At 32.9% G+C, this 13,462-nt stretch overlaps 1 protein-coding gene across 7 annotated transcripts in view; it reads right to left on the bottom strand.

Moving 5' to 3' along the window:
- The window catches only part of DMXL1 (Dmx like 1), a 166,784-nt gene that overhangs the window by 68,055 nt on the left and 85,267 nt on the right, over window positions 1–13,462 (bottom strand). For all 7 annotated transcript variants that reach the window (XM_058277529.2, XM_058277531.2, XM_058277537.2 and 4 more), the window contains exons 24-28: window positions 12,028–13,109; window positions 11,467–11,658; window positions 9,053–9,129; window positions 6,432–6,559; window positions 5,610–5,858 (exon numbers count right to left, since the gene is read on the bottom strand). In XM_058277529.2, coding sequence (XP_058133512.1) covers window positions 5,610–5,858; window positions 6,432–6,559; window positions 9,053–9,129; window positions 11,467–11,658; window positions 12,028–13,109 — 1,728 coding nt within the window. The remainder of the gene's footprint in view (window positions 1–5,609; window positions 5,859–6,431; window positions 6,560–9,052; window positions 9,130–11,466; window positions 11,659–12,027; window positions 13,110–13,462) is intronic.

Genomic DNA, 13,462 nt, shown 5'->3' with positions numbered 1-13,462 from the left:
TTGAGAGAGACAGCACATACCTAATCTTAGTAAAGTGCTTAAATATATTAAATGAGGAGTAAGGTCAGAGAACTAAAAATGTTTCATTTAGTTCATTTAGTTCCTACCTTTGTCATCAGGCCTTAGCAGTAAAATAAAAGCATATTAGATGAAAATATTTAGGTGCAAAAAGTAATGTTATACATGGGCCTTTCTTGGAGTGTTTCTTTTATAGTCTATCCCTTCCCTTTTTCTCTTCCCCTTCTCTTATATCCTTTTGTTATATAACAATTTGCCTTCCTTATAACTTAATGAAATGTATGAACAGAATGCTTTTAAACTTTAAATTAAAGCCCTATGTTCCTCAAACAAAGTCTCTTCAAGGATCCTAACAAAAATGTATTCCCTTTCCCAGGGAAGTAAGTTATTTTGAGGTCTAACAAGTTAAAAAAAATTTTTTTAAATAATAAATCACCAGTTAAAAGTGTTAGGAATATGTAAAACATGACATGCTTATTACTACAAATAGAACACTAATTTTGCATTTCATTCTTCAATTTGGAGACATAAAAAACTATATTACTATAAATGTATCAAGATAAATAAAACAAAATTTGTAGGTCTTAAAACTGCAGATATTATCACAAAATACAATAAAAACTCTTAAAGTCTTTTTGGTTAATTTACAATATGCAATAAAATAGCAAAAATAAGGATTTTTAACTGAAAAAAGGGTGTAACTTTTGAAAACTGCTGATTAGCTGATTCTCTACTTTTAAAATTAACCGTAATAGCAAAATAATCCAGAACTCCACAAATTCTATGCCTGTACTTCAGTTCTAGTTAATTAGAAAACCAAATTCTTTATAACATGATATCGAATGCACAAAGAAAATAAAAATATTCTGACTAAAAATTAAGTTATTTATTTATGTACACCTAACTTTTTTGGTAAGAATTCTCATTTGTCAAGCTAGAGTCTAATGAAAATAATCTATCATCTTTTAATTTAACAAGCTTAAGCTATACATGAATATTGTTTCCTTAAAAGAAGTGGTAAAATACTAAGTAAAAATAGACATGTAGACAGAAATATAAATTAGCTCATGAGATTACTGCAAAGAAAATTAAAATTATACCAAAACAAGGTAAATAAATGAATACTTTTATATTTCTCTCACACTATTAAATTCATAAAAACACCTTTTAGAAAATAGATTTAGGGATTCTAAACACTTACTTCATCTCCAATATACAATATACTGACTATTGCCAAGGTTGTCAGGAATATCAAATACTCTAAACTGGTCAGATTTCATTTGGCCAAATTTAAATGCTAAAAGCGAAAAATACATATATTAATTTTGACTGAATTCAGATCGACTTTTCTAAAATATGCTATTTTACTCCTTGATCAACAATACATATTGCATATAATTTAATGCAATTAGACACTTGGTATATATCATGATTGTGTTTAAACCAAAGTGTCCTAAGGCAATTCTAATACATACAAGGACTGCTTACCTACAACATAAACGTTTTCAAGCTGCTTTAGTTGGTGTGCTTCCAAAATCATAATAATGTCTTCAAAAATAGAAATTTCAGAGCTTTGCCTCACACACTGAGTGGCCAAAGTCCCTTGTCTTGGTTAATTTTTGTTCTCAGATTTTCTCGCTCCAATTAATTTGCTTCACAGGATTGATGCTTCTAATTGCCACTACTGTCTTTCACTATCTACTACTACCTTTACTTCATCCCTTCTTTCTTTTATTTATCCTTCTTTTTCCAGAATGCCTTTGGCGTCATCAGTGAGTATACTCCTTTCTTCTATTTAGCAAACTGATGAATCACATCATTCCTGTTTTCTCTAAGTGCTCCTTCAGTTATTTCCATGATTGGTTGTATTCAGAAGCAGTTTCTGGATTCTCAAAGAAACCTGGATATGACTACAACTAACCCTAAAACTAAGTGAACAACATCTTTTAAGCATTCTATATTATTTAGCTACAGTGTCCAAATCCAAAAGTTTAAAAATAGAGATGCAGAAAATTTTTGATCACTTTGATTATTTAGGACTTATGGGTATTGTCAATAAGTGGTGGGATACAGTTTATGATGGTACTTGAAAGAGAATTAACGTAATGGTATTTGTTTCTGGAAATAACTATTAAATCTAAATGGTCAAAAAAAGGAACAACCTGGAACAGATGCACTGAGTAAGGTTCTTTACATATCTGTGCTCAGTAATAATGACTGGAATTGAGAGCTGCCGCCTGGTTGGTAAGAGGTATTTTTCATTTTTTTACGGTATATTTTTTACAAGACTTTGTTCCACAAAAATTTTTCCTGTTTTAATATTTAACATTGGCAAGATCAGAGCCTCAACAAATCATTTTCTCTCACAACATATTAAAAATAGGGCCAAAATTAATCTATCAATTATTTAATAGTAAACCCAAAAGATCTATAAATCTTACTCCCCTTAGACTCCTTAACAGTCTAAGATACCCTTAACTAAATTCAGATATTTCAAGTTAAAAATATAGTCCAAGGTAAGTTTCATGTGAAGGTAGTCTTTTCCCTTTTAAAACATCAATATCAAAAATAAATTTAAAAAGCCCAGGAAATTACTCTTTAAATCAGAAAAGAGATATTTCAATAATTAAAATATTAAAACACTAGAAAAAGTAAATTTGCATTTGAAATTTGAAATTTAAAAGGAGGAAAGGTAGATGGAAATAGGTTTAATTTAGGGCAAAGGGAAAGGACCAGAGAGATAAAACAGTAACTAGGATGTAGACAAAATGTGGAATACCAGACAGGATGATAAGTTTCAGGTGAAGCTTCAGGAAATTTCAGGAGAAAATATACCGTTGTACATTTTCAGTAGCTTTAAGTCAAAACTGAATTAGGGGAAGGGGATGTGGCTCAAGCAAGCTGAGCACCCACCTCCCACATGTGAGGCCCTGAGTTCAGTTCCCAGCACCTTCTAAAGAAGACAAACAATGAACACAGACAATAAGAAGACATAGAGCAAAAACAATGAGCAGACAATGAGCAAAAACGACGAGCAAAAACAAAAGAGCACAGAGTGGATGTGGCTCAGGGAGCTGAGTGCCTGCCTCCCACATGGGAGGTCCCAGGTTTGGTTCCTGGTACCTCCTAAAGAAAAAAAAGGCAGGCAATGAGTGAGTAAATAAATAAGAGCAAAATCAATAAGCAAACAACAAGTACAAACAATGAGCACAAAAAACGAGCAAACAGACAAGGGAGTCATCTTGGGGGAGTGGGGGTGGAGGTGGAGGTCTGAAATAGCCCCTGCCTTTGTTCAAGGAAGTTATGGCCCACAGTAGAGTTCATTATAAGTTATCTTTTTGATGCCACTTACCCTCAAAGTAGTACATTTCATGATTATGTCAGGTTCTTATAATAACACCCAATGTAAGCTCCATGTCCTAATACACTGATGTTGGCTGTTCTTAAAACCTGAATTCTTTTAACAGGGAAGGCAAATATTCTATTCCAAATGGAGCACTAATACATAGCACCTACATCGACAGTAGGTGTTGGCAAGTACAGCCTATTTTTGTAAATAAAGTTTTACTGGAACATAGTTACACATATTCATTTACATATTGTCTATGGCGGCTTTTGTGCTACAAGGGCAGAATTAAGTAGTTATGAAAGTGACCAAAGGGCCTACAAAGCCTAACTATGTACTATATGAAAATTTACAGCAAAAGTTTTTTCTGACCTCTGCTCAAAGTTATAAACTGAATTTGCCTTATTGTAAGTATTAAACATAAAGTACTGATACTAAATCCTTGCCTGCTTTTTTCACTTATTTATTTTGGTGAAAGGGGAAGAGAGCTGAATTAGAAAGTAAGAGAGTCCTACATAACTGAAGAAAAGTATTTCAAGCAAGAAAATAGAAAGTAGGCCACCATGATTTTGTCTCATAGGAATCTTCTGTTGCACAATCATACAGGGTATAGCTTAGTGAAAAGTGCTTTATTATTATTTTATTATTAACTACTAGTTAATGCCAACGCTAATCTGAATAACTTTAATATTTCAACAAGATAACTGATTTTATAACTTGCTTTTACTGTAGCTCCATTCAAAGAATATTTATCAATCAGGGTTAGTTTTCTCCTAAATAATGAAGCCAAATTCAAGTATTTTTGTTCTCACCCCCAACTGTCTCACTTCCCAACATAAAGATGTAAGCCTATAGACACACATATATACATGTATATTTTGAACATAGATGGTATAGAGGAAGAGAATTAAAATTAAGAAAGAGATAAATAACATTGTTGGGCTTCTCCCTTAAAAACATACATAGGGAGTGGGTGTAGCTCAGTAGCTGAGTGCCTGCTTCGCATGTATGAGGTCCTGGGTTCAAAACCCGGTACCTCCTAAAAAAAAAAGAAGAAAAAATATGCATAGAGTTTGTTTTTCCAAAAGTATTTTAAAAAATCTTATGTATTCAATGTCAGTATAAAATGAAACAGATTTTTAGGTGTTATAAATTAACCCCCAAATCTACTTCCCATAACCTTCTAAATTTGAAAACCAAGATTATCATACATGGGTGAATAAATCACAAAAAGGAAACTTAGCTTAAAGGCAAAAAGCATCATGAATCTCCTTTTTAGCTCAAAAAAGTCTGATGATGTTTCTATCTTTGAATAAATACAATATATGTAGTCTTAATATTTGTTTGGAAAGGAAATAGAATTGTTCAAAATTTTTACTTTTCATGGATTTTGAACACTTAGAAATCCAAAAATCCTGATGGCCAGAATCATAATAATACGCAAATCATAAAGCATTGTCATTTGAAATGTTTTTCCAGTCACTTCAAGCTATAGTTTGATTTTTATGATTAGCATCGTGACTTCTTTATTTTTAAAGATCTAAAAATATGTTAAATGCTAAGGAACAGAAAATATAAAAAACCAAGAATTAAAAAGCAGAATAAATTGCAAAGAAGGATTTTTAAAATGTTAACCTTTGCTTTACATTTTTTAAAATGACTTGATTAAAGGAAATTTCTATAAAACCAAACAAAATAAAACTGATCAACTGTACCCCAATCACTCCAAAACAAAACATAGCAAGCTGAACTGTAAAAGCCTATTTCTAAAGCTAGTATCTTGCCTGCAAGACTGGGAGGGCTATGAGAATTGATGGCTGAAAGTGCTTTGGAAAAGCCCACACATTCCATGGAGAATACGACTACCTGGTGGGGGCTAGACATAGCAAAGTGCCTTCCTGCCAAAGAAAGAAAAGATAATCTGTATTTGGGAAGAACAAAACCAAATTATAGTGTATTTCAAAGCAAATAAAAATTTTCACAGTATAATATTTAAGAAAAATACACCAGATAGTTCTAATCATTTATTATACAATGCGAACAGACTAGTGCGTAAGTTATCTGAAGGACTAAAAATTGTACTGGAAACTTGATACTGTATTTCCACTGTAAAACTATTTGTTTATGCTTTAAGAAAATGATCTGTAATAAGAACTTTCTAACTGTAACTAAATTAAACTATAAATGTATTTGAGAAAGTTACAATTCTTTAAAAAAAAAAAAAAAGATAAAAAATAAAACTAACCGGTTAAAGCTTTTGAATGTGTGTCTTCTTTGCTGGGACCATGAGCTCCTCCACCAAAAACAGCAGACCACATTTTTTCATTTAGAGGATGTGCCACAATCCGAAATAGTTCATTACTAGAATGTGTTGCCAGGCCATGAATGAAGAGACTAAGATAAACTGCTGTGAGAATCTCACAGAGCAAGATTGTAAGCCCTGACTGGGCTTCCTCACCAGAAGAATTCAAAAGTCGAATTAGAGAAATTATTCCTAGAACAAACAACAATGAAATTTAAAAATAAAAAATTAACTACATTTTGTCATTTTCAAAAAAATTCATGGCATCGGGATTAAATATCTTCTTCCCTAGATTCACAGATTGGTAAGGGTTTTTACAGTTAAAGAACAAATGCTGAGCTGTTAAACTTAGAGAAACAATAAAAACATGCAATCTGACTCAAATCTGGTAAGAATAAACCCAATTTAAATTACTATCTCAATAAGAAAGCTAAAATATCACATAGTTGCAAGTGAAATGACATCAAAATCTTAATAAATGTTATAAAATTGTTTTGTTACAATACATGTTTTTCTGTAACAGTAAAAGCAAAATTTTAAACAATACAACAAAATCCTTGAGTTATTTCAGCATAATGATCTTAAGGAAACAGTGCTAAGTAATTGTATAATTTGTAATGCATGATAAATACTGAACTGGTGTCAATTCCAGTAGTATTCAATAATGATTTTCATGCTGCAAAATAAAACCAAATCTGCCTTTTAATCATCTGACAAAGTTTTAGTGATGCTAGGGAAAAACTCACACATACATAAATTATTTACCTGGCCACTGAGCAGGTAATGTACTGGGAGTTATTGCTTCATCTAAGCTTCCAGGTTTCAAAGAATGTCGGAGGGGAAGCAGTACTGTCTGATACACCATTCCAGTAAACTCATTTGTTTGTAATGAACTAAGAGAAGAAAACAATATTTTAATCTGTGATGGATTTCACATGTAATATTTCCATGTTTCAGATCTTAGCTCTATGGTACTTTAAATATACATTTTAATGTATTAATTATACTAATATTATATCTAAGTACTGTACTCTCCAGTCTAGTGGTGTATTACAATAAAGCCTTTAAATGTACTCATAAACACACAGATATTCTAAATTGCTAAAGACCTGACAGCTTTTAAAGATACTTATTTAATGAAAGACCTACGATAAGTACAAAAGAGAAATCTAAATCATTATGAATCACAATTATTAAGTTTACTCACTGAACTTTAAAGCAAGGCTTTGTGGTTGAGAACAAACTCTGTCTATATTCAATTTAATGTAATGTTAGCCTACCACATACCATGCACTGTATCAGGTACTATGAAAAACATGGTTTCTGCCCCATGAAATTTAGTCTGGTGGGGGAATTAAAAACAAACGAACAATTTTATCATATTGTTTTTAAAGATGACTCTCTAAATAAGGTGCTACAAAAGCAAAAGGGGGAGTATTTCGCACAATTTGGGAATTTAGAGTAAACTTCCCCAAGTATATGACACTTTAAGCTAAGGCTAAGTAAACCTATGAGTGAAAAAATAACATATAAGTTGGCATAAACTATGTAATAATTCTGACAGAATATGGCACTAAGAAATTTGTTAAATCCTGTGAGAAATTCCTGTATTATACATTAAGTAAATGAATACTTGATCATAGGACATTTATTGGTTAAAATCTGTTTTGATTGGTAAATCTTATTGATCATAAATTTGTAAATAGTTTCTCTTAGTTTACTTTCCAGTTTCAAGATAGCGCAGTAATAACAAAAAATTATTCTCCCTGCTACAGTAAAACTATGGAAATATTAGGAGAGATAAAAATAAGTTTATGAAAACAAAGCCATACTTAACAAGAATGCAAACTCTCAGAGGAGTAGGGCCAAAGGAATTAAGTTGAAGCTACCTTGGGAATATAAAACCAGAGTGGTAAGCTGAGGCTTCCCAAGGGAGAATTCCAACACATAAGATGAACAAGGCAACCAAAAATCAAAACCAAGAAAGGCTGTCACCATATAAGATACCTCAAACTCAGGGAAAAAAACCTTATCCTGAGGAAAGAGACTTATAAGAATATTAAGAAAACTACTTTAAACTTAGAGAGGTAAAAACCATCATGAAATAAAAACAAAATGTTATAAAACTGGTTATAAAAATGTCCACAAAAAATTTAGAAACTAAAAACATAATTCCTAAAACATACTCAGAAAAGCTACATGACAGGACATTGCTGAAGAATGACTTAGTGTAGCTGGAAAATTAAGCTATGATTTCTCCTGAAATGAAGCAGAAAGAGATTAAAAAAATACGAAAGGAAAGGTGAAAGAAACGTAAGACTGATCCACAAGTTCCAATATCTGTCTAAAAATGAGAAATAGAAAAGACACAATATTTGCAGAAATAATGTCAGAAAATTTCAAAGATAGATATAGAAAAGTCCAAAAGAATGGCAAACAAGATTTTTATAAAGCCAAGATAAATTATAGTGAAATACTAAGAAGATAAAAATCCTAAATGTCAACTCTTCAGTAAAATTTTTCTCAAAAATTTCTCTAAGTTAGTCACTCCCTCCTCTGTGCCCCCTCAGCCTTTTACTATCATTTTATAGTATTTGTCATTTATGATCTATACCATGTTACATACCATTTATCAGTTCACATGTCTGTGTCTAGTACTAGACCAACCTTAGGGAAAAAGACCTTATCTGTGCTAAAAGTCTCAGTGCCTATTAATGTGTCTGGTATAAAGCAGTGATAATAAAAGGCTGTTAATTATATTGATGAGCATTTACTTGAGATTCATTTGTCATAAAGGTAAAAGCTAAAATTTCAACTGAAAAAAAAAAAAGTACTCAACACCTCAACCCTACGATTTTTGCATTATTTCCAGTAGGCTGCTGGGGAGCAGATATGGCTCAAGCAATTGAGCACCCACTTCCCACATGGGGGATGGGTTGGAGGTCCTACCTAGGTTTGGTTCCTGGTACCTCCTAAAGAAGACAAACAATGAGCAGACAAGGACAGACATCGAGCAAAAACAACAAGGAGGCAACAAGCAAAAAATACAATCAGATAATGAGCAAAAAACAAAAAAGCAGGGAGAGGATGTGGCTCCAGGAGTTGATCACCTGTCTCCCACATGGGAGGTCCTGGGTTTGGTTCCCTCCTAAAGAAAAAAAAAACAAAACAGACGGGTAATGAGCAGACAACAAGCAAAAAACAATGAGCAGACAAAGCACAAACAATGAGCAAAAACAAGCAAACAGACAAGGGAGCCATCAGAGTGGGGGAAATGATTCTTAAAATAGGCTGCTATAGATAGTTTTTCTAAAGTATAACATACAAAATCTGAAATCTCACTTGGTTACTGGAAGCATTATTAAATTTCACAAAAAGATATTTACCTGTAGTTATGACTACCACAAAGGCACTGATAAATGCAAGCAGAAAGTGAGGCTGCTAAAGTATGCATTACATATACCTGGAAAAAAAAAAATAACTTTTTTAAAGATCTAATATGATCAGCATTTTAAAAAAGATTTAACAGAATACACATTTTGCCATTATAAATAATTCCCATTTTTTCTATAACACTTATTTCTGCCTAGAGAAGTCTCACTCCTGAAAAATTAAAGAAAAACACTAAGACCTTCAGAGAAATTATAAAACAAATATCTGTGACCTAATTCGTATTTCAAGAGTAAAGGGGAGCAGATGTTAGTTACCTAACAGACCATGAACTACATCCTAAAAGCAAGCCCAGTACCACTCAACTTGCTTTTTCCTCAATCAAAATATGATAAGGCACAGACAGATAACTGACAGTTCACCTATGGACAGATCATTGAAGAATATGCTACCATACATTCTAGATACCATAACTAGACCATGTGAAAAGACTGAAACTTCAAGAGAAGGAAGAAAGGATACGGTATGGAAAACAGTAACTGAAAGGCAGTAGAGTCAAACACCTTTGGTGGATATGAGAGCTCTGAAGTATGGCAGGAGCCACAGTAGAAGCTGAAATGAAGATGAAGAACAAGTATAACCAACATTAACAAAGTAGACTTGACTAGAATATTATTCTTGATCTGATTATGAAATGACAGTCTTTTAGAGATAAAGATGGGGAATGATAGAAGGCCAACATCTAATCACTATTTTCTCCTTTAATTGTCAATAGAACACATAGTGTGATGTTGCAAAGACCATGTATAGGAGAAGGCAAAAATGATCACAATATTTTGCATATTCCCCAATAGGAAGAGTCTATTTCCCTGTTCCTTGAATTTGGGCTGATCCAGCAACTTGCTTTAACCAAGAGGACACAAAAGAAGTGATGTTCAAGTTCTAAACCTAGGCCTCAAGAGGCCGTGCATATTCTACTCCTGCTGCTCTTAAACCTTCTGCAATTCACCTCCTGAAAAAAAGCTAGGCTTGATCACTGAAAGATAACACACACATGACCCAGACCTTCCTGTCAGCACTATCAATCACATGCCAACTGCTGGATATGTAAATGATCCAGTCTAGATAGTCCAGTCAATCCATCAGCTGACCAAAGATGAGTAAGAGTCTAGCAGAAATCAGTCCAGTTGGTACAATCCAGAAAAACAGGCCAGTCAATCCAAAGACTCATGGCCTAAATAAATGCTGGTGTTTTAAGCCACAAATGTTTCAGAGTGGTCCATAAACAGCAAAAGCTAGCTGATACACCATGGTTGTGCTAAATTGAAGTTAAATATGGAACAGATATTGGCTAAAACAAGCACTGACAGAAATTAAACTCGTAACTATATAATAAGTGCTGTGAGCATTGATATTACAGAGCAGTATAGGAAAAGAAGTGGCAAGATTAAATTAGAAGCATTAAGGTTATCCAAGAGGATAAAATTTTGGAAGAAGAGTACACCATCAGGCAAGCTGAAAATCAAGCTGGTTTGATATCATAGCCTGTGAGGTGGGAAAGACCCAAATGATATATTTATGAGGACCCCCCAAAATAAGCAAACTAACAAAAAGCTCCAAGATATGCAAAGATAGTCAAATGTAGTCACACTGTTAAGGATTTTAAGATGTTGAGAGAATAAAGATGAAATATGAAATGTGATATTAATGCTAGATTGAGTGATGATGATAAAAAACAGATGCTATGGTTGATTACATAATTAACTAGATGAGTTCTGCATCAGAGTCACCTGAGAACCTTCTGAAGAAACAAAACAAAACACACCTTACAGGGCCTCACTCTCACAGACTGATTCAATTAAGTTTGGAGTGAATTTTTTTTTTTTTAACAAGGGACTGCAAGTGATTCTGCTATAGCTGGTTCACATATTACTGCCTAGGCTACAGGAACGACAGGAAATATATCTGACATTATTCTTAAATATATGTTTTAATATTAACAAAGAAAAACTTTACTTAAATAATAGCTACTTTTATTCCCAAATATTAAGTTTCTATCTCTAAAAAAATAATCAGCATTTTGGCTAAGTGTACTGCTAAAGGAATCAGGCATGTGTCTGCACACATATCTTATTACTCATATCTTAATATAAGTGAAAAAATAAGATGAAATAACTAGTATTTTGTTTAGAAATTAAAGTACCCTATTGGCAAAAAAAATAACACAAAAAAATGAGCCCAGTCCACAGATGAAAGTTTTCTTTGATCAGAACAAATACAAACTTTGAAATATAACAATCACTATGCACAGTTTGATGTTTAAAGTTGTTTATAAAAAGCCTTAACACTTATCTTTTAGTTTTACCATTGCATTTAGGTAAATTAAAAGCTTGAAAATAAGCATACTCACTTTATTGCTTTGGATATCAGGATGTGGTGGTGAGTCAAAGTTTATTATGGCATGTAGAATATCATGTGTTAGATTACTAAGGTGCAGTAATGGACTGGCAACTACTGTTTTGGCACTGGCAGTACAAGCAAAGAGGAGGGGTACTGAAGTTTGCTCTGAGAGAGAGCAAGGATAAATTGGTTCTGATGTTTCCTTAAAATCAAAGAGAAATAAGAGTTAGCCAACTGTTTATATAATCTATTACTTAAGTAATTCATGGGTAATTGAATAGAAACTTCAAAAATTATGGGACAACACTTCTCTTATAGTAAGGCTCCTTGCCTCACAAGGCATTTATATGAGTATGTGGAGTAGGAATTCAGCAGGTCTTAAGGGCCGGATACTAGATTGTCCTTAAACTGTAATAAATATACAGCTCTAGAAATTCACAATATGAGCACCACACAAAATGGAGCATTCTTTAAAATAAACATAAAGAAGAAAATCAACAATTTTGTATTAAAAAAAAAAAACTGCTTGACACACGTATTATTTTGACTGGCTATCATATAAATTGCATACCTGCTGAGATTCTTGTAAAAGTAATATTAATTCCATTCTCACAGATGCAAGCCCCCCACCATGGGAACCATGTAGTATGCAGTAACTAAGAAACATCCTCAAGAGTGACTGATATTTCAAGAGCCACCGTCTTCTTTCCTGAAAATTTTCTCTCAGTTGTTTCACTTTTGTTTGGTGAAGCAAATCTTCATTATCTTCATTTAATCGAAATTCATCTCCATTTTTACTAAAGGCAGACTGTAATTCTTCAGCATCTGAACAATAGTCACAAGTCTTCTGAAGAGCTATCACCTCTTTTTCAAGCCAGTTGTATAGTTGGTAACGCAATTTTCCACCATCTATTTCATAGCCAGTAGATAAAGTACGAAGTTCTACTGTAAGAATCTTTAAACATGCTCTAAATTTTAATTGAACTGCAATTATATCTTCTGATGGACTTAAAATGTTTTCATTTAGTGTGCTGAGAGATTCTGTGTAATCAGAACTTATTTCATCTGATTTTTTACCTATTTTTCTCTGTGCAGGTTTTAGTTCTTTCATTGAAATAGGTAGATCCTCATTTTCTTCACTGTTATCACTATCCCATTTTAACTCTAAAGAGTCATCCTGAAATACAACACTTGGTTGGCTCCAGTCAAAAGAAAGAGTGGAGTTTGACTGCTTCTCAGAGGAACCCTCTGAGGAAGATCCAAAGCCATTCATGAGTGACTGTGACCAATCAAAAGCAGAGGATTTGTCTTCCCTTACATCCAGTGTTAATGAAGAACAGTCTTTACTAGAATCCAAAAAACTAGAAGTTCTACAAAAAGGTTTTGTCTTCTTGATGACTTTGGGCATCTTTGATAATACTTCCAAAGCCAACATGGGACAGCCAGCTTTTAAATGAGCACAGGCAGTAGTAAAAAATAATCTTCTTTCACTTAAATTAATTGTTCCTTGCAGTCCACTTTTCCCTGTTAACCTCATGTGTGTAGAAAACGCATCAGATGATCCAAAATGCCGTCTCAGCAAAAGAGGATGTGTTCTTAGATAATTGTAGAAATTAAAAACTGCAGGATTACAGGCTGTCATCATGGTTTGATCTGAAAGCAAATTTATTTTATGAGTCAAGAATAATTCAAGAGCTGAATTGGGTGTCTATATTTGTATAGCAGTTCTTTTCATTTTTTAAAATTCCTACAACTGCACCTTTATCTACCTGGTCTTTTTTTGGACAACATTTTATCAAAAAATCACACTAATGCATTGCATAAATAATCAAGGACACAGTTGTTACAAAAGTATTCTAATACAGTATGAAAATAAAAGGCTATACTATTTTTACATGTAAACAACTCTTTTTGGGTAATATTCCATGATAATATAAAACATCTGCTTATACACTGTTAATTCTTCTTCTACTTCCCTTGAAACTCATTCTCAGTCTGCTTTGCTA

Source organism: Dasypus novemcinctus, chromosome 2, assembly GCF_030445035.2.
Source record: "Dasypus novemcinctus isolate mDasNov1 chromosome 2, mDasNov1.1.hap2, whole genome shotgun sequence".
Classification (NCBI taxonomy): domain Eukaryota; kingdom Metazoa; phylum Chordata; class Mammalia; order Cingulata; family Dasypodidae; genus Dasypus; species Dasypus novemcinctus.
The sequence above is the reverse complement of the archived record's forward strand: the minus strand, read 5'-3'. Positions and strand labels throughout refer to the sequence as shown.